The 26072-nt window shown below is 38.1% G+C and overlaps 2 protein-coding genes across 4 annotated transcripts; one reads left to right on the top strand and one right to left on the bottom strand.

Annotated features, from left to right (window-relative positions):
• Positions 1 to 166: 166 nt before the first annotated feature.
• On the bottom strand, positions 167 to 7463 carry LOC127869922 (rhodopsin, GQ-coupled-like). Its single transcript, XM_052412580.1, has 5 exons — positions 7436 to 7463; positions 6505 to 6527; positions 5855 to 6126; positions 3205 to 3341; positions 167 to 2677 (listed from the first exon to the last, which is right to left on the bottom strand). The coding sequence occupies exons 1-5, from the start codon at positions 7461 to 7463 to the stop codon at positions 1374 to 1376; spliced, it is 1764 nt and encodes a 587-aa protein (XP_052268540.1). The 3' UTR covers positions 167 to 1373.
• Positions 7464 to 13993: 6530 nt separating this feature from the next.
• LOC127868142 (neurotrypsin-like) lies at positions 13994 to 25916 on the top strand. 3 transcript variants are annotated; one of them, XM_052409762.1, is made up of 9 exons: positions 13994 to 14518; positions 15944 to 16113; positions 17070 to 17163; positions 18332 to 18409; positions 18774 to 18893; positions 20581 to 20782; positions 21113 to 21387; positions 24582 to 24721; positions 25400 to 25916. In XM_052409762.1, the coding sequence occupies exons 1-9, from the start codon at positions 14398 to 14400 to the stop codon at positions 25601 to 25603; spliced, it is 1404 nt and encodes a 467-aa protein (XP_052265722.1). In that variant the 5' UTR covers positions 13994 to 14397; the 3' UTR covers positions 25604 to 25916. The 3 variants fall into 3 exon arrangements, with proteins under 3 accessions (XP_052265722.1, XP_052265724.1, XP_052265723.1); XM_052409763.1 differs by having other exon boundaries at positions 13995 to 14512; XM_052409764.1 differs by lacking the exon at positions 24582 to 24721 and having other exon boundaries at positions 25400 to 25565.
• Positions 25917 to 26072: the final 156 nt, after the last annotated feature.

Raw genomic sequence — 26072 nt, 5'->3', positions numbered from 1 at the left:
TGATGTAGAAATCTAACACATGTACACTGTATATGAAAAACAGCAAAAAAACAGAAACAACAAGTATTCAATATGTAAGAATAAGTTCCTTTTTTGTCATATTTTAATAATTTATTTTTTTGTAACAACACTGATATACACTATGTCATACCTATCTATGCGTACATTTAAATTGAATAATGCATCAATCAAAATAGATTCACCGGTAATTGCTTTGAATCCATTTGAAACAGTCATAAACATAACGTAATCTTAAACTTAACAATAACATTCATACAATAACATAGATAAGTACCTTGCATGACTATAATTTACAATGCATAAATATATACCAACGCATTTGTAATTATGCAGTTCGTTAAATGTTACAACTTGAATCCTATATCGCCGACATTGTCAATGTAGCTTAAATGTATACATTTAAGGATCAATTGGTACATTCATATCAATTAGGGTAAACACACATGTACACATGTTTTAAAGCACATTCCTTTCTTGAAAATATATACTTCCAAACAAAATGCATTTCTAAAAAACTATTTATTAATGCTATAATTAATATTATTATTACATGAATTTGTTGTATTGCTTTTTACACGGCATTATTTGCATCAGAATACAAAGTTCAAGCTAATTGCATAAATGCTGCACAAATAAACTTAAATATCTAGTTCAGAAGATAATAACAATTATTTTGCAAACAAATGGAGAAATCAACACTTTCATTTAACCTTTTTTTCGTATAACCAATCACTCAGACTGAATGCAAATATAAATAATAAATACTCTGAATTCATTAACACTTGCATTGTACGCCCGTTTGCCAACACAAACACTTAGAAGATATTAATACCTTGCTGTCATAGCAATTCGCCTGTCTCTACCCATCAAACAAACATCATCAAAACCTGAAAATCCTCTGCGCGCATTTCAAGTTATGATTCATAATTGTCGTATTGGGTAACCACCAGAAAAAACAGGGACTTGTTCACAAAATGTCGAAAAATGACAATTTTCCAATATTATCTCACATTTTCATAGAATTAAGGTAAATCAGAGAGCGAACACTTATTTGAAAGATTGACTCACCTTAAATAATGTCAATGCCAATTATTAAACGTAAAGGTTAGGCACACCGTTAAAACCCACGGAATATATTCCGTTGTCACTGCATTATATATTCGTTCAAGAAGCCCGCCGTTCTCTGGTCAACGTTACTTCTGATGATGGTCTATGAATTACCGATCTTAATATTACGCCGCTGGAAGTCACACACAATCTGTAACTAACGAGAATCACAGGTGTTATAACAAAATATCTTTCGACCGTCATTGAATTCATGTGTATGGTATCCTAGTGCGAAGTCTGACCGTTTATAATGCTTCATCTACGGAGTCATTGGACCGATAGTTTGCCCGCGCATGCGCACCACCGCCGTTACCGACGACTTCCGTCGACGGCGTTTCTGGCGACATATCCATGCCGGCATTCGAGTGTCCAGCCGACGCGGAGTTCAAGGTCGAGAACTGTGCCAGGTATTTAGCCAGTTGCGGAAGGGTGGTGCTGTCTAGGACAAACATCTCGGTTTGAGCCTGCCCGGGCGCCGAGGCGTTGGAGGGATTCTGAAGGGTGTTACCGGGGAGGTACACCGGACGCACTACTTGCTTCTCCCTTCCGGCGACTTCAATCAGGGCGTGGGTAAGATCCTGAATGATTCTTCCTGTGGGAATTTCATCAGGCATTTCGTACGACTTCTCTCTAGTCGCGCCGCGCCGTCGTGAGTTTCGCTTAGGTGCAGTTCCGGTTTTCTCCTCGAGTTTTCGAAGACGGAATTCCATGTCTTGATAGGTAGTGGCGTCACTCAGGTTGCTCATCTCGCTGTCCAAGCTGGCGGCCCCGGTGACGCTGCTCTGGCTTCGTCTGCTTGCGCTCCGGTCGCCGGCCCTGTAAGTTCCTGACGGCTGGGGGGTTTTGTCCAAAGTAGGCTCGCAGCAGCATAGGAGCCACGGGATGCGCGCCTGGACGGCCTTCCGGAATTTCGGGTGGCTGAACGCATACACGAGTGGGTTGTGCATGGATGAGGCCTTCGCGAAGAGCACCGGAATCTCGCTCCAAAACGGCGTCACGAACATGGGGTCCCCAAACTGGGCAATCAAAGCAATGGTCGCGTATGGGAGCCACGACAAAAGATAGAGGCAGAGAATCATAATCGATATCTTGGCGACCTTAATTTCCATCCTTTTCTCCTCTTGGTTAGTACGGATCTCGGCGTTCATCTTTTTCGCGGTTTTCTTCATTTCCTGCTCGTGCTTCATTACCGCCCTTACAATCATGAAGTAGCAGACGATAATTGTCGTCAGTGGAGCTGCGAACCCTAAGATGTACATGAAGATAATGTACGTACGGTTGTTTTCGGTCCTGGTCAGGTAGTCAAAGGTACACGACGTCTGAAAACCTTCCGGAATGTAGCGGCCCCAACCGAAAATTGGCGGGAGACACGTGACCAGCGATAAGATCCAGACGATAATGATCATGAAGAACGCCCTCTTGCGGGTCATGAACTTGGCCACGTGGATGGGGCGGGCGATGGCCATGTAGCGATCTATGGCGATCATGGCATTCGTGTTGATGGACATTATGCCGAATATGCCGCCTATAAGACCGTAGAACTCGCAGGCTGTAAATAAATTTAAATAAAAGAATAGTTTCTCTTTTAAAAGCAGAGTGCAGACGTCATAGATTTTCTAAACGTGTTCATATAAACACAGACGTTATAGAAGGATTCGAGTTTTTTTTCTAAGGTTTCTTTCATATTTACGTGGATACGTTTAATAGTTACCATTTTTAAGTACGCGGGAGACCATTTGGTGGTTAAACAGTTTTTTACCTTTTATATAGCATTGAATGCACGACAATAATCTCGGGTACCTGAACCGACCATGACCAATCGAGCTTTACTACTACTACTTCTACTACTACTACTACTACTACTACTACTACTACTACTACTACTACTACTACTACTACTACTACTACTACTACTACTACTTCTACTACTACTACTACTACTACTACTACTACTACTACTACTACTACTACTACTACTACTTCTACTACTACTACTACTACTACTACTACTACTACTACTACTACTACTACTACTACTACTACTATTTCTGCTACTACTACTGCTGCGCCACCTACCGGCCTGTCCGAATATCCAGCGTTTGTTGAAGGCGGACAGACTCATGAGCGGAAAGCCGTTGACAACGCAGAAGGTACAGTCACTGATGGCGAGGTTCACTATGAACATGTTGGACGACGTGCGCAGGGATTGCTCTCTGAAAAAAAGTGGTCTGGGATGTCATTAAATTAAATAAGTATTATACGACGCAGGCGTATACCAGTTGTGTTTTTTTTTCTCCATTATCCAATGACCTATGCACACTTACGCCACCGGCGCTATTTTTTGTGTTCTGCCTGTTTTGTAATCCAAAGCTGTGCTCTTCCTCATTTATCGCTAAATTCACGAAAATAACTATGCGATTGTGATCACTTGCTACATTTGATCACTAGCGCTAAATTAACATTACATCAGCTGAAATTAACTAAAGAAACCCTATTCAATAAAGATTTCTTATATGATCAATATCACGTATGCCTATTAATTTGAAATCGTTAAAAAAGTTTAAAAACTCTAAAAAAACAACAACATCTACAACGTTCAGTCGACCTTAATACTATATTTTGGCGACGTTGTTAGTGGACACACACACACACACACACACACACACACACACACTAAACGTTCAACCTAATTTAATGGTAAAATTAATTCGACATTAGATAGTTGATGCATAATTATTAATTCATTTTGCGGTAAATTAAATGTCCTCGGTGAATATATAAGTCCTCTATTTGAAAGAGAAGTACTAGGAGAATATAGGTCTTCAATTTCAAAGAGAAGTACTAGGAGAATATAGGTCTTCAATTTCAAAGAGAAGTACTAGGAGAATATAGGTCTTCAATTTCAAAGAGAAGTACTATGAGAATATAGGTCTTCAATTTCAAAGAGAAGTACTAGGAGAATATAGGTCTTCAATTTGAAAGAGAAGTACTAGGAGAATATAGGTCTTCAATTTCAAAGAAAAGTACTATGGGAACACACCTTTTTGTAAATCAACCCAAAAGCACCGCACAAGGAGTTCGGATCATGCAAAATAACACTTTTTCTCAATGTTACCTACAAACAAATTTGTCAGTTCATGCAATAATCTTTTTTTTCGCATAAACAACCATGTGTCTTAACCAAATAACTATTAACTATTTTTGCATTTATAAAAGAACTTGCGTCTTGACCAAATAACAACTACTAGTATTCTGCGTTATAATACATCGCCATTGAACCATGTAGGATTACGGCCTCGATGTTAAATTAACACACATCACAATTCAAAGTCAATAGTTGTATAATAAACAGAGATAATTAGAATGCTCGGATGTTTTAGTGGTTAGGTTTCAATTGACATATCGCCTGGACGATGATCGCTCCGCCCACTTAGTCACGTGGCTTAGCGGTTAGAAAACCTAGACAAGCTACCACCAAAGTGGCTTCATTGCCTATAGATTGCCTATAGATTGTAAAGCGATATTCCGGGTGAATTTATAGACTTTTTTTCATCCCCAATAACACTGGTACAAGGGGTTTGTGTCCTATATATTTTTAAAAAATTCACAATAATATTAGTTTATGAAGAACATTAGCTATGTATAACAGGTATTTCGGTAATTTAAACACGCTCCCAAACGCTTGCGCGCTAACCGAAATCTAACCTGTTACTACGTGTAATGGTTGTTTTAGTAATAAATTAACACTCCTACACTGGAATTTACCAATATTATTTACGAAAATTCTAACGAAACATTTTGTCCACATGTATTTGGCACGAATATTGATTTATAACTGGAATTTCGATTCAGTTTTACACGCTTTATGACGCAAAAGCGGGTACCGAAATCCCCCATGTTATTTCGTATAAATATGATATAAATTATATTAAACATTACTTAATGGACATTATCAATCATTGTTAGTGATAGTGCAGAACAACAAAACGATGACATCGATACGTTTTTATTAAAATAGTTTGTGACATGAAAAGCGATTATAACGTTGATTTCGTTAAATTACGCATATTCCAATATACCCTCTTAGTTAACATATACACGTGATACAATTCATACTTAATATTGCTTCTATGACATTTTCAGTTTCTGTAATAAATTAATTTTCTATCAGGGTGATTTTGGTTATTTTGGTAATTCTTCACATTGACGCCTCCACTCGCATTTGTCAAGACCACATTAAATTCCTCTAATTTATCCATCTGGATGCCGACTGTCCGTTCGAGTTACATAAACCTTATTTACACATTTTGTTTGTATTTCATGTCCTATTTTTTCGAACAAAATAAACGAAACTCGTTGAATAAATGAGAACTATGCATTCGGCTTGTCTAGAAAGTAGTGGACAGGTCGTTAGCAACATTTCATTGATAAAAAGAAAAACGTTCGTTACTGAGATAATGTTTAAACCACAATCAAAATTGCGTTATAAAAGTGAGCGAAATTCTGGGAAAGCGGGGCCTTATGCTTGTGCGGAAAGTTTCGTCCCAGTTTAGTCTGTGCAGTTCGCACAGGCTAATCAGGGAATTACGTTCCGCCTAGACTGGATTTTTCAGAGAGACTCCCTTAAATAAGGACTGCATAGGCTTATCTAGGATGACACTTTACGCACCTACATTAAGCCCGCTTTCACAGAACGAGGCTTATATACCAGCAGGAAGTACGGTACCTCGAAAACATCCAGATGACGATGATGTTGCCGAAGATTCCGCAGAAGGCGACGACGGTCATGAAGATACCAGCCAAGTAGTGCCATGCGTCCGAGACAACGGGAAAGTTGCGCCAGTGAGGGTGTATGAATACGTTGTAAGTGTCAAAGATGTGGGTGGTGACGTCAATGGGGACGCTTGTCGATACTAAAGAAGAAAACGTCGACCACGAGCCGCTGACGCCGAGAGTGACGTCGGCCGTGCCCGACTGTAGGGGAAAACATACCGTTAACTAATGTGTTTATATTCATCGGCGTGAAATTTCGCATTTTTTAAATACTCTTGTAATGAACACTTAAATTTTTCGATTTCTGATTTTGGAAAAAAAAGCAATTGACGTCGGTCATTTTTCGAAGTGTTTTTGTTAAAAAGTGTGGGTTGGAAAACCAACAAAATTCAACGAAATTAATAAAAAAAATTATGATTTTTAATATTCTTGTTTGGCGTATTTTGTTGGTATAGACACTATGCTTGAACTTGAAGAGTCTGTACAGGTCTAGAAGTTTGCGATCAGGTTGGAGTGCTTGTTTAAGGTCAGACACAGTGTGACAAACACACCAATACATTCCAAGTGATTATAAAATAGTTCGAAAACAAGAGCAAACCTTACCGTAGAATTCGAGGTGTTCATATCTGCAAAATAATCAAGAGAACATTGAACAATCAGAAAATAATAAGATATGTGCCCATAGGGATTTATATCGCATATAAATTTCAAACGTTGTAATGCTTAAACGCTGTGGCATTCGCAAGTACCTAAAACGAGTTGAAATACTAATGTACATGGAAGTATGAAGTAACTCTCCGCAAAACATAAATGCTTGAACGCCACTAGCATACTTCGCGCTGACAAAATTCACCAAAATGCATCATATTAAGTGTACATACGTGTATTTAAATTGCAAACATAAATACATTCACATGTCCCACTTAGTATTGCACAAAATAATTCAATTAATAAATGATGCACGCGGTACTCACCAATCTCCACAGATAAAAGGCTGCAAGAAAACAAAACTCTTTTATTCTCGCAAACCCTTAAAACTCGCGAGACGTCAGCGAACCCGCTGTCGTCGTTCTAGCAATCAAGACGAGTTCTGAAAATCTTATATACTTCTGCAAGCCGTAAGCCAGAACGACTCCGCCTAATTTAATTAACGCTTCGCTCGGGATTTTCGTGCGTGCGTGCTAAAATCGAATGGGAGATACTTTGAAAAACTCGGATGCGTCCGTCTTTTACTGTTAATGAAATTACAATCGGCTCTCAGAGAATCAAAATGCCAATGATAGTAAAGTTGTTGTCATTGACATCTGTCCTTCATAACAGGTCATAATTCGAGTATCACACGTGCGTTTTTTCATCATGGACTTTTATTGCGACTTACCTTTGTGAATGATAATCGGCATAAACATCATGAATAATAACGATATCGACGATGATGACGATGATGATGACGATGACGACGACGATGATGATGTAGCTCCTGCTCCAAAATAACGACCAGTGCTAGCTCAGAAATACACTAGCAAATAGTATGTACCAAGAAGTAGGTAGCCACTGATGTCCATCCATAGTTTTTGTATAGTAAAATGTATCCTCTTATCCAAGGCCCAGGCTAGTGCTAGTAGAGAAATACATCAGCACATAGAATGTACCAAGAACTAAGTAGCTACAGATGTCCATCAATAGTTTCTGTATCATATAATGTATTTTATTGGCTCAGACACAGGTTAGTGCTAGTAGAAGATTACAACAGCACACCCCATGTACCAAGAAAAAAAGTAGCTAGAGAAGGCCATCAAAAGTTTATATATTGTAGAATGTTGTTCTTTGTCCAAGCCACATGCTAGTATTAGTAGAAAAACACACCAGCACATAATATGTACCAAAGAGTAGGTAGCTACAGATGACCTCCAATAATTTCTTTGTTTTAGAATGTAACCCCTTGCTACAGACACAGGCTAGTCCTAGTAGAGAAATACACCAGCACACAGTGTGTAACAAGAGGTAGGTGTCTACAGATGTTCATCCATAGTTGCTGTGTTGTAGAATGTAGCTTCTTGGCAAAGTCACACACTAGTGCCAGTAGAGCAATACTCAAGCACACAAATGTACCAAGAAGTAGGTAGCCACTTATGTCCACCCATAGTTCATGTATTGCAGAATGTATCTACTTACCACAGGCAGAGGCAAGTGCTAGTAGAAAAGTACACCAGCACAAATTATGTACCTAGAAGTATGTAGCTACTGATATCCATCTATAGTTTCTATATTGTATAAATGTACTTCTTTCCCAGGTACATGCTACTGCTAGTAGAGAAATACAAAAGCACAAATTATTTACCAAGAAGTAGGGTACCACAGATGTCAATTAATAGTTTGTTTACTGTTAAATGTAGCTCATTGCCCCAGGCACAAGCTAGAGAAATACAGCAGCAAATTGAATGTGCCAAGAACGGGTGTACAATTTAACGTTTTGCTAACGAATGCACAATTTAAACACAAAACATATTGCATAGACATTAACTTGTTCAAATAAATCAAGTAATTATAGTTTTATCAGTTCATGACGCGAGTGATGAGCTTTAAATTAAATTGTCTTTTATGCCCACCATGAAAAGTATCCAGTTATAATGTAGTTTGTTTGAACGCTTGCGAAAATTCAGTTAAATTGACTGCTTTTACCATTCTACTGTTAACGTTCCATAAATAAATTAATAGCAATTAATACATTAATTAAATGGTGATTTATTTTGTCATTTCAATGTATGATCTCACGTAATTGATCATCGCTCTGGGAGAACGGGTCTTAATATATGTGCGTAAAGTGTCGTCCCAAATTAGCCTGTGCAGTCCGCTTTGCCTAATCAGGGACGACACTTAACGCCTTTGCTGGATTTCCGCTTAGACGAGACTTCATTTTAAAGAAAGATTCCATAAAAGCAGACTGCACAGGCTAATCTGGGACGACACTTTACGTTTTTGCATTAAGCCCCGTTTTCCCGGAGCAAGGTTAAAATGTTACCGCCCCATGTTCAACGAAGTTTTAATCCAAGATAATCTAAGCTGCTCTCTGGGAAAACAGGGCTTATTGCATGTAGAGTATCTTCCTATACTGCATAGGCGTATTTGGGACAAAACTTTACGCATATTCATAAAGAAAAGTTTTTACCAGAACGTACAGCAAACAATCTGTATTCAACAGATTTCATCCGATTCTCGTAAAACTTGTATAGATATTTTTAAGATTGGTATAAATCTGAATGCTTGAGGGTGGATAACAATTTACCAAATAGCGTTTTATCATAAAAATAAACTTTGTCCCTTTTTCAGTCAAAACATGCTGCATCAGAACAAAAGCCCGCCAACATTAATACAATCACATTTATCGTCTACTCAAGGCAACATATACTTTAAATATAATCATTATAATGTCATTATATTATAAACAACACTATGTTAAGTTTTGGGAATATTTTTAGAAATTGAAATTAGCCGTACATTTTTTTTTTGAAAGCATCATAAGAAATTTAAAGGAAGGACGATTGGGTTTTTGAGCATGTACTACATGTACTAATATAGATGTATATTATACAAGAAAACAGACGAAGAAGGAATGGACGAAACTGAATTACTGGTGAATTATCTTAGAGACGTTTTCAGGTCCATCGCTCTTATGGAATTTAGGTAAGGCATTCAGAAAAAAAAGATTTCTGGGATCGGAGTCAAGTTGAGATCTGATTCTGCATTGTTTATTTGACAGTTTCATAAAGTATCATTTAAGAATACATATAGTCGACACTTTTCCTATTATTTATACTTAATAGATACAACAGTTTCACACTCAACCCGTATTTTATTGCACAATTCCAAATATGACTAACAATACCTGAAGTTCGAGAGTGCCTGGCTGCTACTTCCTCCTCCTCCTCCTTCTCATCCTCATCATCGTCGTCGTCTTCATCATCAACATCATCATCGTCATAATCATAATCCTCCTCCTCCTCCTCTTCCACCTCCTCCTCCTCCTCCTCCTCCTCATCATCATCATTATCATCATCATCGTCGTCGTCGTCGGTGGTGGCGGCGGCGTCATATTCTGCTTCTTCTTCGTCTTCTTCATCTTCATTTTCATCGTGTCATTGCGTACATTTGAGTCGTTTTTGGAGACGTTTTTACGTTAGTTAGCAACCCCTTGGAAAACGTAAAAGAGATTTTAAAAATCATCTGCTATGCTTTAATGATTCTTAACCTTGGAAAAGGACATTGCGTCGCACAATAGTATCCCTCTCAGATACTCAGGCGCGACTTGCATGTCGATTCCAGATGTTTTTTATTCGAGAGCTTAAGAAATAGTAGCGTGTAGCCCGCCCCGATAAGCGCCTTTGATTTTCAATCCCCAATAATGAATTTGTAATGGTCAAATCGTATTAATTAGAACCTGAGTCGAGCTCAGAGTTAAGTTGATGGTTTGTACACGTTTAATTAATTGAAGATAAAACCTGGCAGAGCGTTTTAATTTCCTTGGAAGCGTTCCTGATGCTTTTTTTCAAAAGTGGTTTAAGAGTATTTAAGCGCAATCGACACACATTTTGCTATTGCTGTAATGTTATTTTTTTTAAAGTATTTACATTTATGTTTTTATTGTTTGGTTATGTGAACTATAAATACATGTATTTGAAGTTGGTATGTGAATAGGCGTTATTAGGCAAGCTAAATGTTTGAACTTATTTTTCTTCTATAAATAGCTGTATTTCTGTAGAAGTTTCATGTAAGACATGTTACGACATATTTTTTTCAAGCAGAATTAGAAAACATGCAAACAAAACTCTTAATACGCGATTAAAAATGCGCCGCATTTATGTGTTTTGTCTGCACTGTGCACGATGGTTTGATCAGCATGGATTTCGGGTTACGTCAAACGGACATTCCCGAGTATTTGTTCGTTGATAAGTGGAAGAGCCGAAAGTAAACGGACATTGCCGACGGATTACGATATGTGGTCAGATGGGTTTGGTCATCGTGACGCAGCGTCGGATGTTTGACTGCCGTTGGGCGTACGATACACCCAGATTGGCAGCCTTAACATCACGACAATCTCAAGTGGCAAACACGCCATCTCCTGAACAGAAAGTGATAATTTACAGCGATCAAAAGACGATCATGCCTCTATCTGTTTGACCAAAAATGCTTAAGTCTTGCTGCCCAATACGGCTTACCTTTTTTAGTTTTTCAAGATAACGGTACGTCAGTGTAGCTTTACATTTTGTGGTTAAATTTGATTCACATTTAAGCATTTAAAATATCACTTTTGGTCCGTCAAAGGAAAATAGATAATTGTAAAAGATATAATTTGTTTCACTGGTAAGCATGTATAATAATTATATGTAACACTGATAGTGCACAGGGTTCCATGGTCTGCGTCAGTGTGTACAAAGCTCCCGAAACACAAAACCACAGCATGCCTTCAATTATTAAAATTTATAATTTATTTATAGTTGGTTGCACTTTACTTCAAAATGCGTTGATCAGGTTAACACGACTACAGTTATTGATAATGTATCCATTGTAATCAGAACTCAGAAGATTTTAAAAGAACATTTGATATATATTATTTCTTTAAGCTCAATATAAGTCAAGATTGTCCTAAGAAGCTTTGTAAATATCGACTCAGCTGTATTGACATTTGCCCGTCATGAATCCGAACAGTCCTTTTAGGAAATAACTGTTAATTGGTACAGTGTGTTATTTTATTATCAAATATTAATGGAAAAAAAATGAAGAGTCTGCTGTCAGCGTCACCAACAAACACAGGAGTGACACGTGCGCGCTGCAACTAAGGAACGCTCGTGCTGCGAATAGCGTAGACAAGTCACATAATATTACTTGGCGGATATGATTTGTTAATGAATGTCCCCGAGTTTTCACGGCGTTCTTTATTTTGCCACCATAAAAAAGTATAATCCGCATATTTTAATATAATCGTACTATAACAAAATTCTGCATTATGTGGCAATAAACGTAACTTTTACTAAGTTTTCATTATTCACTATTCAGCATGAAAACTTTCTTTTATGCACTAGTTGCAATTCTTAATTCTTAAGAAAAATTGTTCTAAAAATTTGTTTTAAATTAAGCACCACTTACCGTTTTGCTTACATCCATTAAGGTTTAATTGGGAACCCCACAACGTCTGGTGATCCTGCACCCTGTCGGTTGGTCCTTGTCGGCTCAGGTAGCTCAGGTACTACTTCAAAGTACCCCAGGTACTCTCAAGATTTATACAAATTACGGCGGGTAAGGATGTATATTATACAAAGTACCCCAGCAAATGGCTTGGTTTCACCATGCGTATTTTCCGTACCCGGGATACATGGTAGTAAAGCTCAATGGGTCATTGTCGACCTGAAATGGCTTGAAGTCGACCGGGGTTGTATAGAAGCAGATTCTTGTCACCCTAGGGTGACTTCAAGCCGATTCAGGTCACCCTGGGGTGACTTCAAGCCGACCGGGTGACTAGAATCGGCTTGAAGTCACCGCAGGGTGACATGAATCGTCTTCTAGTCAAGCCATTTCAGGTCGACAATGACACAATGAGCATAGCGCAGTGGGTCAATGTCGACCTGAAATGGCTTGAAGTCATCCGGGGGTGACTAGAAGCCGATTCTTGTCACCCTAGGGTGACTTCAAGCAGATTCATGTCACCCTGGGGTAACTTTAAGCCGACCGGGTGACTAGAATCGGCTTGAAGTCAACCCGAGGGTGACATGAATCGGCTTCTTGTCACCTCAGGGTGACTTCAAGCCATTTTAGGTCGACAGTGATCCAATGAGCGGTAGTAAACTTCAGAGAACCCGAAAAACTTTTGAATTGTAACTTAGCCGACAACAACCAATTGAGCGTATTAACAACGATAACAATTTAGTTGGTTATACTGTAAAACTGAGCAATAAGTTTTCCTTATTTTGGATACAGTAGAATTTTCATGTCATAACCCACGTAAATGGTCACTGATTTTTAACATGTGCGCGTCATTGTGCACTTGCCGCCACACAAATAAATGATGCAATGATATCACCGGATTTGTTGACATAAAATGGCCGAATGGCTAAATAAAGACGCATACTAGCCACGGTAGAAAATGTGGTTGATTACTGATAATTCTAGATAAGTGAATATTAATATTTACTTCCTATATGGAAGTCAGTATAAAGTTTAAACGGATGGATTTTCATGCGTCTTTTGTATCAAGAATTTCAAGCTAATTTTATCAGGTTCTTCTGCATAGAATTCTAAAACGCAATTTATATAAAGGCAGCCTCAACATTGTGTTTTCTTGTTTTGGTCACGTAGAGAACCTCCGTATTTTGAAGTTAATGTGTACATTTTTAAATCTTAATATATAATGGCCAAAAACACATTTGTGATAAACAGAATAGGGTGTTCAAACCGTAGTGTACGGATACCAAATAGATGTAAACCACTTTGTAATACTGGTTAAAAGCACACAAAAAATACGAGCAAACAGACGTCGTGTATTTTTTTCCGATGACTTTTTTCCCGCTACTTCAGAAGAAGAGTTAATAATTTTCCGCGACATCAGTAGAAGGGTTCAACGTTTGTCATTACTTAAAAGGTAGAGTTTTCCATGGCATCAGTAGTACAGTAAACATGTTCAATGTCTACAGAGGTAGAGTTTTTCATGACTGCAGTGGAAGCGTTTAAAAGTTTCCCTGACTTTTTCATTGATTAAAGTGGCAAAGTTGAATGTTTTTCATTACTTTCGTTGTAGATATTTAGATATTAATGAATATTCCACCCTTAAAAATCACCAGCTAAATTAATGTATGATACACAAATAAAAGAAATCAGTTTTTTTTATCACTTGTTGTAACGCTGCCCTTTTAAATGTCGATTCGGACGATCTCCGATAAGGGTATGGACAACTTTCTCCTATGATCTGCCATGCTGCGGTTTTCACTGACGTGTACTGCGGTTGTGGGTTAAAAGGCCATGGTTCTGTTGAACGCTAATCTCGGGGTTGCCCATATATGAAGACACGGCGGGATCTGTAAATAAACTATGAAATACCCACACGGACGTTAATCTTTCGTAACATAACTCAATAGATAAAGCTTTGTATATAACGAGTCTAGTATTGGACAGTTTAGAAAATCGTTGATTGACTCGACTTATTGCTGCCTTAAATTAATTTGTTGCATGAAAAAAAATCAAGGTTATGCAAAAATAAAATTGTGCTTCACCAAGAAGTTAAATTCGCATGTTGAATTGTTTTTATGTACTAAACATTTAGTACTAGGTTGATTTTGCAAACAATTGCCGGTGCTGATTTATTTGCCTTGACATGTGATACAATTTTGATGCGATACAGTGATTAAATTAAAAGTGAGATTTAATATTTTAAGAGCGTTACACAAACTCGAAGAACGCAGTTGAATCCTCCGACGGCAATTGGTAAAACCTGCTTTTGACCGCTACAAAATGCTCGTCGAACAGATTTCCAGAGCGCGCACGAGAAGTTTGACCAAGAGGTTTCTACTGACATGCGTAGTCGCTTGTTATTCAACTTACGGTGCGGACGCAATTTCGATCAGCAGTAAGTGTAAGATGTTTTCCACAGATTCATTGCCAGATCTTAGCATTTGTATTGTTTGCTATGGCAAAGATTTGGCTAGTAAGAAGAAAAGTACAGTGTATATTAATTACGTTTTTACAGACGTTACGTATATTACGTTTTGTATTGTTTCACGTGGAGAAAGCCGATAGTAATTAATTGATTCGCCTTCGAAAACTGGGCATAATGCATGTGCGTAAAGTGTCGTATCAGATTAGCCTGTGCAGTCCGCACAGGCAAATCAGGGACGACACTTTCCGTCTAAATTGGATTTTTGCTAAGAAGAGACTTCATTTAAACGAAAAATGTCCTAAAAGCGGAAAGTGTCGTCTCTAATTAGCCTGTGCGGACTGCACAGGCTAATCTGGGACGACACTATACGCTTATGCATTAAGCCCAGTTTTCTTAGAACACGACTCAATTGCGTTCTAAGAGCAGATTGGCATTCACCTTAGTGCGGTATTACTTTACAAAATAAGAAGATTGGAAGGATTTTGAATATGGAAATTGAATCTTGACTATCGTCACTATTGTACTCAGCAATCACACTGCTCATAGATGTATGATTGAAATGGCGAATGAAACAAGATAAGCGTCTTTTCTGCCGTTGTTTCTGGAGGTTCATTTAAGCTTTATATTAACTGAAAGTTATCATAATTGAAAGTTTTTTTTTATAATATACATTTAATTCGAAAAATAACATTCAAAGTGCATTTACGTTTAAAAGTACGTATACATCTATTTGCAAAATCGTTTAAAAGCGTTTAAATTAACTTTTACAAGAAAGGATATATGTGTACTTAATATATACATAAATGTGTCAATTTAAATTTAACACCTTATGTTTAACCCATTTATGCCTAGCGTCTAGAAAAAAGGCCTTTGCAAACAGCGTAGACCGAGATGAGACGCTGCATGATGCGGCGTCTCATCAGGGTATGCGCTGTTTGCTTAAAGGAATTTCTGTAAGAAATATTCTAAATATAGAAATACATATACTAGACATCCCTTATTTTGGAAATAAATGGATCAAATTTAGAAGGATGGCAGAGTCCACTGGGCTTAAATGGGTTAACTACATAGAATCGTGAGAAAATTGTTGATAAAAAATGCATTCCCAGGGATTTAAACCGTGACCTCGTGAAACAAAATGTCAAGGAAAAGCGTTAACAAGCTTTAGTTTTTCACCGATTTCAAATGATTTCCATTTATGAACAAATACTTTAATATTGTTCTAAGGCAGCACTGTTTTTTGGCTTGTTTTAATATTATATATATATTTACATTCTCATTTGTTAATCTAAGATACGTTATTTTTTTTAATTCGTCATTTTGCCAAGCTAAGAACAATTTCTTCATTAGTTCCTTTAATATGAAACAATTTTGACATTAAAACGTGCTATATATCACAAGGCTGGGAGAATGTTCGACTGGTCAATGGCAGTACAAGAAATCTAGGGCGCGTGGAGGTCAGGGTGAACGGCACGTGGGGTACGGTCTGTGACGACAAGTTCACGACGGCGGATGGGATGGTCGTCTGCAAGCAGCTCGGCTTCGACGCGGTGCTCTCGGTCTTTGGAGGGGTGAGTAAAAATGTCAGCGTCTGCAATCGTGGCTGAAAACGCAGCATTTTTACACCCCTTATATAACGCCGGTAAAATAATTATAAATTAGCAATTAGTTCGAATCGTTATATTTTACATTGACTTCTATGGTGTACTCGTAATGGCTCGTATCAGACCTTGATATACAAGTTTTTCTCAGATCCTATTTATCCACCATTGATCAGATTCTTTATTTTAACAATTTGTTAGATCCTTTGTAACCACCCTTGATCAGATCTTAAAATTCCATCATTGGTCAGATCCTATATATCTAACCATGACCAGACCCTATTTATCCACCTTGGTCGGATCCTATATCCATCCTTTGTTAGATCCTATATCCACCACCCATTTTGATACCAGAAAAAATAGCAGTTTAATGACCCGGAATAGCATTCACCGAGCCATTCTGAGTACGCAGAATCTGAGAAAAACAATAATTGGTTGTTTGAAAATTATTTGTACATGTATTCGGTATTTAAAAGCTATTAAATCTATCGGATGATCCATGCTATTTTGCGCAACTAATACCAAGTACATGTATAAGGCATAATTTTACACCAGATAATTTTTTTTTTTAATTTGGTATTAAGTCTTCAAAATAAGCTTTGGCGAATCACACGACGTTGATTGTGCGTTTCTTTATATTAGAATAGAAACAATGCGAGGGTATTAAAAAACTATTAACCCATTTATGCCTAGTTGACTCTCCCATCCTTCTAAATTGGATCAATTTATTTCCAAAATTATGGATGTCCAGTATATTTATTTCTATATTTAGAATATTTATTATATAAATTCCTTTAAACAAACAGCGCAGACCCTGATGAGACGCCGCATCATGCGGGGTCTATTCTGGTCTACGCTGTTTGCCAAGACCTTTTTTCTAGACGCTAGGCATACATGGGTTAATGACCGTGTTTCAATACTAACAGGCACATTTCGGCGAGGGCACGGGACCAATTTTTCACGATGACCTCGAGTGCGCCGGAAACGAAACCAGCCTGTCCTTTTGCTCGGGACTTCACTGTAAGATGTTCGTGAATATTTCGAAAACAAAATTTCGTGTATTAGGGCCCGAGTCATTTAAAATTATAAGTGTAGTTTAATCCATTTATGCCTAGCGTCAAGAAAAAAAGACCTTGGCAAACAGCGTAGACCCAGATGAGACGCCGCATGATGCGGCGTCTCATCTGGGTCTACGCTGTTTGCTTAAAGGAATTTCTATTAGAAATATTTTAAATATAGAAATAAGTATACCAGAAATCCTTATTTTTGGAAATAAATAAATCCAATTTAGAAGGATGGGAAAGTCCACTAGGCAAAAATGGGTTTATAAAAAAAGTACATACTATCGTACATAATTGTACGGCCTTTTGTGAACATATACAGATTACCAGAAGTAAAGGTCGAGAAATCGGATATCTGATTATAGTTACAGAGAAATGTATTCATTTTAATGATTCTATATAGTAACTAGACAAGTTAATCATTTTTTTATTACTTGAATTGTGTGCGTTTGGTGAAATTGCGCATATCGAAGTTGTTTTGTTGATGCAGCTATCTCGTCGTCCATCATTGTAAGTTTAAACCTATGTGTCTTGTTCTAAGAAAATTGGGCTTAATGCATGTGCGTAAAGTATCGTCCCAGATTAGCCTGTGCAGTCCGCCTAGGCTTATCAGGGACGACACTTTCCGCTTAAACTAGATTTTCGGTAAAAAGGGACTTCCTTTAAACGGGAAATACCATTTAAGCGGAAAGTGTCGTCCCTAATTAGCATATGCGGACTGCACAGGCTAATCTGGGACGACACTTTACGCACATGCATTATGCCCAGTTTTCACAGAACAAGACACATTTATTCAAGCTCGATTGCATTGAAACACCACTTCCTGGGTTGAACCAGTAATTGTTGTCTTTTGGGGAGATCTTAAGAACGCTCCCACGGTGGTGATTGAACCCGTGACCTCCCTATCGCATGGCGTACACAATATCCACTACGCCACTGCGACCTCTATTTTAGCTAAGTTTAAACCTATTTACGCATAATTGTTGCCACGACGTTGTTGTTCCTGGTAGTCTGCTCCAAATATTGCAGTGGCCATTTAATGACAAACTTTCATTTATTGTTTGTGATTTTTTAATGTTTGCTCTTGAACGATTGACAACGGTATCCATTTCTCAAAACCGGTTTAGCACCGACGACAACTGACTGTAGCCACGCAGAGGATGCCGGTGTGTGGTGTTTTCCACCCGTGGTTTCCTCCCGAAAAGGTGATGGGACGGCGTTTATTTTTAATTATTTTGTTTGAATTCTTTTGTCTGAAAAAAATTGGTTTATATTTGACCTTTTTGGCAAACATTATAACACAAACTTGAAATATACATTTAAACTGTTCGTTCTATCTAAAATAAAACAACTACAACTAATTGAGCCTTGTTCTGAGAAAACTGGGCATAATGCATGTGCGTAAAGTATCGTCCCAGATTAGCCTGTGCAGTCCAGGCTAATCTGTGACTACACTTTACGCACATGCATTAAGCCCAGTGTTGAAATTACCAACCACGTATTGAGTAACGTAAAAAAGGAAGTCAACTACAAAGAACGGATGTAAATCCTCGTCTGCGTCCATTTCAGCGTGCACAAGCGCTCAGTTCCGGTGTCCCTCTGAGTCGAAATGTATACCTTTCGCCTGGGTATGCGACGGTAGAAGCGACTGTGCCAACGGGTCGGACGAGCGCGCACTCCAATGTAACTGTAAGTTAGCAGCCACGTTGGTCTTTTTCATTGGGAAGAGACTCATTAGACCCCAGCACAAAACTCTTAGTCCGCTACCCCGCGCACGTCTGTGCGTCTCTTTGTCTGTTTGCCTTCCTGCTTGCCAGCATGCCTGCCTGCCTTTCTTTCAGTGTGTCTGTCGATTCGGATGTGTATCTGTCTGGATATCTATATACACATGTATATGTCTTTTTGTCTTTGTCCGTCTGTCTGTCTGTCTGTCTGCCTGCCTGCCTGCCTGCCTGCCTGTCTGTCTGTCTGTCTGTCTGTCTGTCTGTCTGTCTGTCTGTCTGTCTGTCTGTCTGTATGTCTGTCTGTCTGTCTGTCTGTCTGTCTGTCTGTCTGTCTGTCTGTCTGTCTGTCTGTCTGTCTGTCTGTCTGTCTGTCTGTCTGTCTGTCTGTCTGTCTGTCTGTCTGTCTGTCCGTCCGTCCGTCCGTCTGTCCGTCCGTCCGTCCGTCTGTCGGTCTGTCTGTCTGTCTGTCTGGATAACTGACCTTTTTCTGTATGTCTTTTTTTCTGTCATTCATTTTCTCTGTCAGTCATAAGTTCGTCTGTCCTTACACACAAACTTGTCCAAAGAAGTCCTCTCATTTTTCAACATTCAAACATGAAATTATTGTTCGTTATAATATGATGTTGTTCATGTGCAATTTTCTATTATCCTATGTGAAAAACTGCTAAAAAATTTCGAAAATCATTCAACTTTTTTAACGTAAAATTTATAATGGGATTTATTCAATTTATACCATTAAGGACATGATGGGTTAAGTAATTTCTCGCTATTGATACAAGAATTAAAGGGGACTCTCACAGATTTTGGCATGTTTTGAATTTTGTCATAAAATGCTTTATATTGATAAATGTAAACATTAGACATAAAAAGCTCCATTTAAAAAAAAGAATAAAATTTAAAAAAGAAAAAAGGTAACCCTCAGCAGGGCTCGAACCACTGATCCCTGGAGTACTGGAATAAAAGTAGTACCCACTTAGACCACTCGGCCATCCTTACGAATACAATTCCTGATGTATTTTATACTTTATATAAGCAATCCTCGTAGTAAGTACTAGTTTCACAGTATATAACGACAACAACAGAACTCTCCAAATTATTAATTCGTTTCGCGTTGCAACGCGTTATAATTTTCTGGTTTTTAAATCGTCACAAGATGCATATAATGGTTATTTTAGAGCATGGTGAATGTTCAGTATTACTGTTTCCTCACAAATATCTTAACTAAAACGAACATTAGCGAATCTGAGACAACTTTTTTTCAATTTTGTCAATTTACCCAAACGTGAAAAGGCCCCTTTACGACTAGTTTAAAGTTGTTTAAACCTCTTTATTTTAGGTCGAAGGCATCGAAAGCAGCATGCTTATATTAACGCTCTCGTGTCCGTTTCCTGGGCTTATAACCAGTACTTGGTGTCTTAAGGGAAGATTTAGAGAATGTTCCCCGAGTGGTGATCGATCCGTGACCTCCCGATCGCTAGGCGGACACCATATCAATTACGCCACGGCGAACTTGTTTTACTAGTTAAGTCGGAAATTACATCAACATGTATTCGGGATGTTAATAATAGACACGTCTGTAAACATCTGTTCATGAAGGATAAGTGTTAAAATGAAACATTTATAAGCTTAATATTTATTTATCAAATTATCAGTAACAAAAAACTGTGGACTTCCGTCCGTGCAACCTACATCAAAGCGAGTCGTGGGTGGAAGTGACGCAACTCCGGGTGCTTGGCCGTGGATGACGTCATTGAAGGTGACATCAACTCCTGGAATAATGGCTCCGGAAGTTCTATGTGGTGGCGTTTTGATTGACAGCCAATGGGTTCTGACCGCTGCACACTGCTTTGACACGTATGTATCTAGCTGGCTCAACACATGATAGGTGACATGTTTTCTAGTACAGACTTCCGGTCAAAAAGTATAAAAAATGACATATTAGTCTTGTAAGTTATGGAAGACGGAACTAGCAACTTACATCCTGTCTAAAAGTCTATTTTTCTTAAAAGTGTTTTCGTTTATACACAGTATCATTGAACAAAAAAGGTTTCAGGTAACAAAAATCATACGCCACTGGTCAGCATGTAAAACATCGAGTTACACTAAACATATCAACAATGAAGCAAGACTTTGGTCCCGACTACGGCAAACGCAAAAACAAAACGATTAGTTATACTTATTCAGGTTCAAAGCCACATCATCCACATTTCAAGTTGTCGTCGGCGACTACAACTCCGCAGTTAATGACGTCAAGTCCGAACAAAGAATCAACGTTAGCAACGTCATCAAGCCCGGTGACTACGTGCAAGGTTCCCATAAAAACGACATCGCACTTATTCATTTGGAGCATCCGGTGCGCATCACCTCGTATGTTTCGCCCGTGTGTCTGCCAACGTTCGCTGTCCAAGAGTTCGGACCAAGGGACACATGTTACGTAACTGGATGGGGCGAATCCATAGGTAGCCGGATTAAATAATTCGTCTGGTGGCCGGTATTTTATGAAACTTCATGTATACCCTGTTGTTATATGCTTTAATAAGATCCCCTTTTCTGGTCGTTTTGAATCTAGAAAGAGAATACAATTAAAAACGAGAAGACCATGTTCTATAAGGCGTTCATATGGGACCCGAATGAACTAAACTATTCTGAGGAGGGTTTCGGACTAATGAAAGTACTTTTTATTTCCGAACTTGGCTGAGATATCATAAGAACAAATATTTTGACCAAGTTTTAAGAAGATTGGAAAACACATGGGATATCTAGAGTGTTAACGCATTTTATTTGATCTTGTGACCTTCTGTTTGACCCCAAGTGACATAGTTTCATACTCAGCCGAGAGTTTATTGGGGGAAAATGCTCAAACCAAGTTTCACGAAGGTTGGACAATAAAGGTGGCCAATATAGAATCAACAAGGTTTCACTTGAGCCATAAAACGAAAACTGCCCGCCCCCTGGCAGACATGTTTTTCAACAGACCGGAACCAGGTTCACACTCGGCCGAGATATAATTACAAAGAATGTTCTGACCAAGTTTAATGAAGATTGGACGAAAAGTATGACTTCTGTAGTGTTCACAAGGTCCCACTATAATCATATAAGGAAAACTGTCCGCCACATTGGGGCCAATAAGGAAAACTGTCACGCCCAATTGCGGTAATGTTTTTCGACGAACCACAACCATTGTCGAAATCGGTCCATCACTCATTAGAAAACATGTTCTGACCATGTTTCATGAAGATTGCAATGTGACTTCTACTTTGTTTCATCAAAGCCATATAAAGAAAACTGCCCTGACCCCGTGGCGTCCAAGGTTTTCGACGAACCACAATCATTTTCGAAATAGGCCTACCTAGATATAAAGGAAATATTCTGAAAAGTTTAATAAATATTGGATTAAAATGTGCCTTCTATAGTGTTCACAAGGTTTCAATATATTCATATAAGGAAAACTGTCCCGTCCTCTAGCGGCTATGTTTTTAGATGAACCGGAACCATTTTCGAACTCAACTGAGACCTCATCAGAATAAATTTGCTGACCAAGTTTGACCTCACGCGGGTCAGTTTCAAACTAGGTAAAGTCATTATTGGGGCAAATGCACTGACCAAGTTTCATGAAATTCGACCATTAGTGAGTTCACCCTGTAAATGATGACGACGCAGGACGGAAGGCGATCAAGAAAGCGTTGTCGAGTTCGTTGTCCTTTGTCTGTTTTTAAACTATGGAATACTAGTACCGTATACGTTTTAGTCGCAAATCTTTGTGTTTGCAACACCTCTTTATCTGCAAGGCGCATGCTCCAGCTTTTACAGGCGACCTAATGTATAGATTATTGTAAGTAAAAAACTTTGGTTGCGACCGGTTAACCCATTTATGCCTAGCGTGTAGAAAAATGGCCTTGGCAACAGCGTAGACCCAGATGGGACGCCGCCTGATGCGGCTTCTCACCAGGGTCTGCGCTGTTTGCTTAAAGGAATTTATTTAAGAAATATTCTAAATATAGAAGTAATATACTAGACATCCTTAACTTTGGAAATAAAACGATCCAATTTATACCGATGGCAGAGTCCACTAGGCATAAATGGGTGAATCTAAAATATTGTCACACAAACAGTATACTGAACTCCTCTTTTTCAGCTCGGTTGTTTGCTTTTGAATAATTTCGATGTGAACATATCTAAAAGGAATTTTGGCTTCGACCAGTTTGAACCCTTGTCTTTTCTGTCTATTGTAAAATATATATTGGCTTCGTCTGTATCCAATCATTTGTCGTGGAAGGCATAGTTGTTTTGGGCAAATTTGAGTTTAAAGTAATTGCATCGGGCCATGTAATAGGAGCTTAAGAAAATAACGCTAAACGACGGAGTTTTTTTCGGCGTTAGCTGTATACGCCAGCTTTTCACCTTAGCCTGACCTTTGTTAGCGTCCAATAGAATTCATATAAAACTTCCCGCGGCCAAGTACAGATGAATACACTTCATTGACTGCATTGGCTGATTTGATAATACCACTAGAACATTGGAAACATGTCCGCGTCTTTGTAACACTGTTTTACTGCGTGTTCAGCATGAAACAGTTTTATCTCTAATAAAAAGGCTTAATAGATAGAACAGTTTAATACTCAATCTCGACATCAATACAGTTTGTGCGTGCACCTTTTATTTTCAGAGGATTTTCAACGCGAGAACGTTGTGTACTTAAACGCCATGTTCTCATATTTAGTACTGACTTCCATATTCCTGTCAACATGTTATATGTAAAAGTATAAAGAGCAGTGGAAGCGATGCCTCACTTTAATGTATTGCATTTCAACCCGCGAGGTATAAGGGGTCAGTTCGCGGTTTGAATGTCAGAGTTTATATACAGGTCAGACCTTATGTGCTGTTCGGAGTTCGCGGTCAGTAACATAATAGTTATATAATAAAAACGCTATAGCGTGAACTAGGTGAACTGGAATTTTCTTTACCACCAGAAAGATGTGTAATGAAGATATCCAGCGATATTATTTTATGGCATGTCAATAATAGATTCTTAATGTGTTTTTAACAATACCATGATAAATATTATTTTTAATTAATTAACAAGAATTATTCCATCATATTTACTAATGTATTATTGCAGCATATTGACTAATGTATTAAGTATGAGCGCGATGATTCTCGATACTGTTAATAATCGAATCAAATACACGTAGCAATGCCCGATAAACCACTCAAACAGGTTTGTTCGAAGAACGCGAGTATACATATTTAAACTATGTACGGAGACTTCGCGTGTGGCCGGTTGACTTTGGTTTTCTGTTTTGTATCTATAGGTTTATGACCAGCAATATGTAATAATGTAAAATAAGCCGCGAAAACTCCGCGTAACATCCCGTACTGCGTTTGATGCAGCTAAAAACTGCACAGAAAAAGATATAAGCTATCCTTGATCTCATTCATTTAAATCTTTACCTTCCATAAACTCCAACCACAATCAACGCCGTATATCTTTTTTAAAGATATTTCTTGTTCCAAATTTGACTGATATTAAGTCCATATGAATTTGACCTAGTTATAATCCAATGGGACTGGCATATTTACTTTAACAGCTTACGTCTGAGTATGACTGGTTGTGTGCATTAAATAATGATACAATTATAATTATTGTTTCTAGGTGGGGTTACCCAACACGTTCTTCAGCAAGCTATGGTTCCTATCATTGAACACTCGCTTTGCAATTCTTGGTACAATCACACTATCGGAAAAGATATGCTTTGTGCCGGGTACCGCTTTGGAGGAATAGACGCTTGCAAGGTAAAGACGCGTTCGCATCATAGCTCATTCCGCTTGCCATTAGAACGCAGTTGATCTCGTTCACAAATGACCGCATTTGATCTCTTGTACAAATAAACGCATTTGATCTCCTTCACAAATAAACGCATTTGATCTCTTTCATTAATGAACCTTCAGTAACTGATCTCACTAACAAATGAACGCAACTGATATAAATTTAGAAATGAACGCAATAGGTCGCTTTCACAAATAAACGCCACGAATCTCATTAAAAATGAACTTAATTGACCTTCTTTCACAACTGAACGCTATTGATAATACATGTACTAACACATACACGCAATAATTCCGATTACAAATGAACGCATTTGGTATCATTCAAAACTGAACGCAATTGATAATACATGTACTAACAAATGAACCCAATCATTCTGATAAAAAATAAACGCATTTGGTATAATGAACGCAACATTGTAATTTGGAACAAATAAAAAATATTTTGTTGGCTTATTTACATGCGGTTTGCATTAATTGACCTTTAATTAATAATGTATAGTATGTCAAACTTAAGTGACTTAAAATCTTTTGTCAATAATCTGGGACACTGTTGGTATATGTTCCTGCAATAACTAATGAGACACAAGTGCGTGTAACAGTAAAAAGTTGTTCAGAATAAGGTCTTATTTATCTCATTCACAGGGCGACAGTGGTGGACCCCTGTCTTGCAAACGTGATGGTCATTGGTTCGTGGCGGGTGTCGTATCCTGGGGAGACGGATGCGCCAAGCAAGAGAGCCCAGGCATCTACACTGACGTCAGCCATTACCGAGTGTGGATTGCTGACGTCATCAGCAGAAATAGTCCAAAAATCCATGACTTTCCAGCATCAGAACTAGTAGGATAAAAATCACCACCTATCACAAAGCTAAAGTTGTTGAAAACTTAAAAAATGTTCTTGACTACATTTAAACACTGTTGCAACATTGAATAAAACTGATGTACAAATTCATGAGATAAAAAATCGCATGTTGAAAATAAATTTATATATTTCCATTCATTTGTGTATGTTAACCATTGACAGCAATTCATATGTTAAGTCTATTTTTTAAATCAATGGTGAGTGGTAAACGTTTTGTTTGCATGCTGAAAGCAATATGTTTAGCACTAATTGTTTTGTATTTAAGTAAACGATCAGTATAATAAATGAATTTTCCAAACTGGTTGCAGGGTATCAATTAATTTCGTGTAAAATTATCAAGTAAATATTGCTATCAAACTCAGTATACTCTGTTTTTATCGCCATTAATGACTTGTTGATCATGTATGCTGCTAGAAACCATTGATATTTGTTATCCTTATAAGTGACGTTTGAA

Source organism: Dreissena polymorpha, chromosome 2 (genome assembly GCF_020536995.1).
Source record: "Dreissena polymorpha isolate Duluth1 chromosome 2, UMN_Dpol_1.0, whole genome shotgun sequence".
Classification (NCBI taxonomy): Eukaryota; Metazoa; Mollusca; class Bivalvia; order Myida; family Dreissenidae; genus Dreissena; species Dreissena polymorpha.
The sequence above is the reverse complement of the archived record's forward strand: the minus strand, read 5'-3'. Positions and strand labels throughout refer to the sequence as shown.

Excerpts from the sequence above, each read along its gene's own strand:
- LOC127869922 (XM_052412580.1), bottom strand. The coding sequence starts at position 7,463 with ATGGACATCAGTGGCTACCTACTTCTTG. Across the intron at positions 6,528-7,435 it reads CAGTGGCTACCTACTTCTTG|ATATGAACACCTCGAATTCT; the intron begins GTACATACTATT and ends ATTATTTTGCAG. Across the intron at positions 3,342-5,854 it reads GTCATCTGGATGTTTTCGAG|AGAGCAATCCCTGCGCACGT; the intron begins GTACCGTACTTC and ends ACTTTTTTTCAG.
- LOC127868142 (XM_052409762.1), top strand. The coding sequence starts at position 14,398 with ATGCTCGTCGAACAGATTTCCAGAGCGCGCACGAGAAGTTTGACCAAG. Across the intron at positions 17,164-18,331 it reads CTTTTGCTCGGGACTTCACT|CACCGACGACAACTGACTGT; the intron begins GTAAGATGTTCG and ends AAACCGGTTTAG. Across the intron at positions 20,783-21,112 it reads GCTGCACACTGCTTTGACAC|GTTCAAAGCCACATCATCCA; the intron begins GTATGTATCTAG and ends ATACTTATTCAG.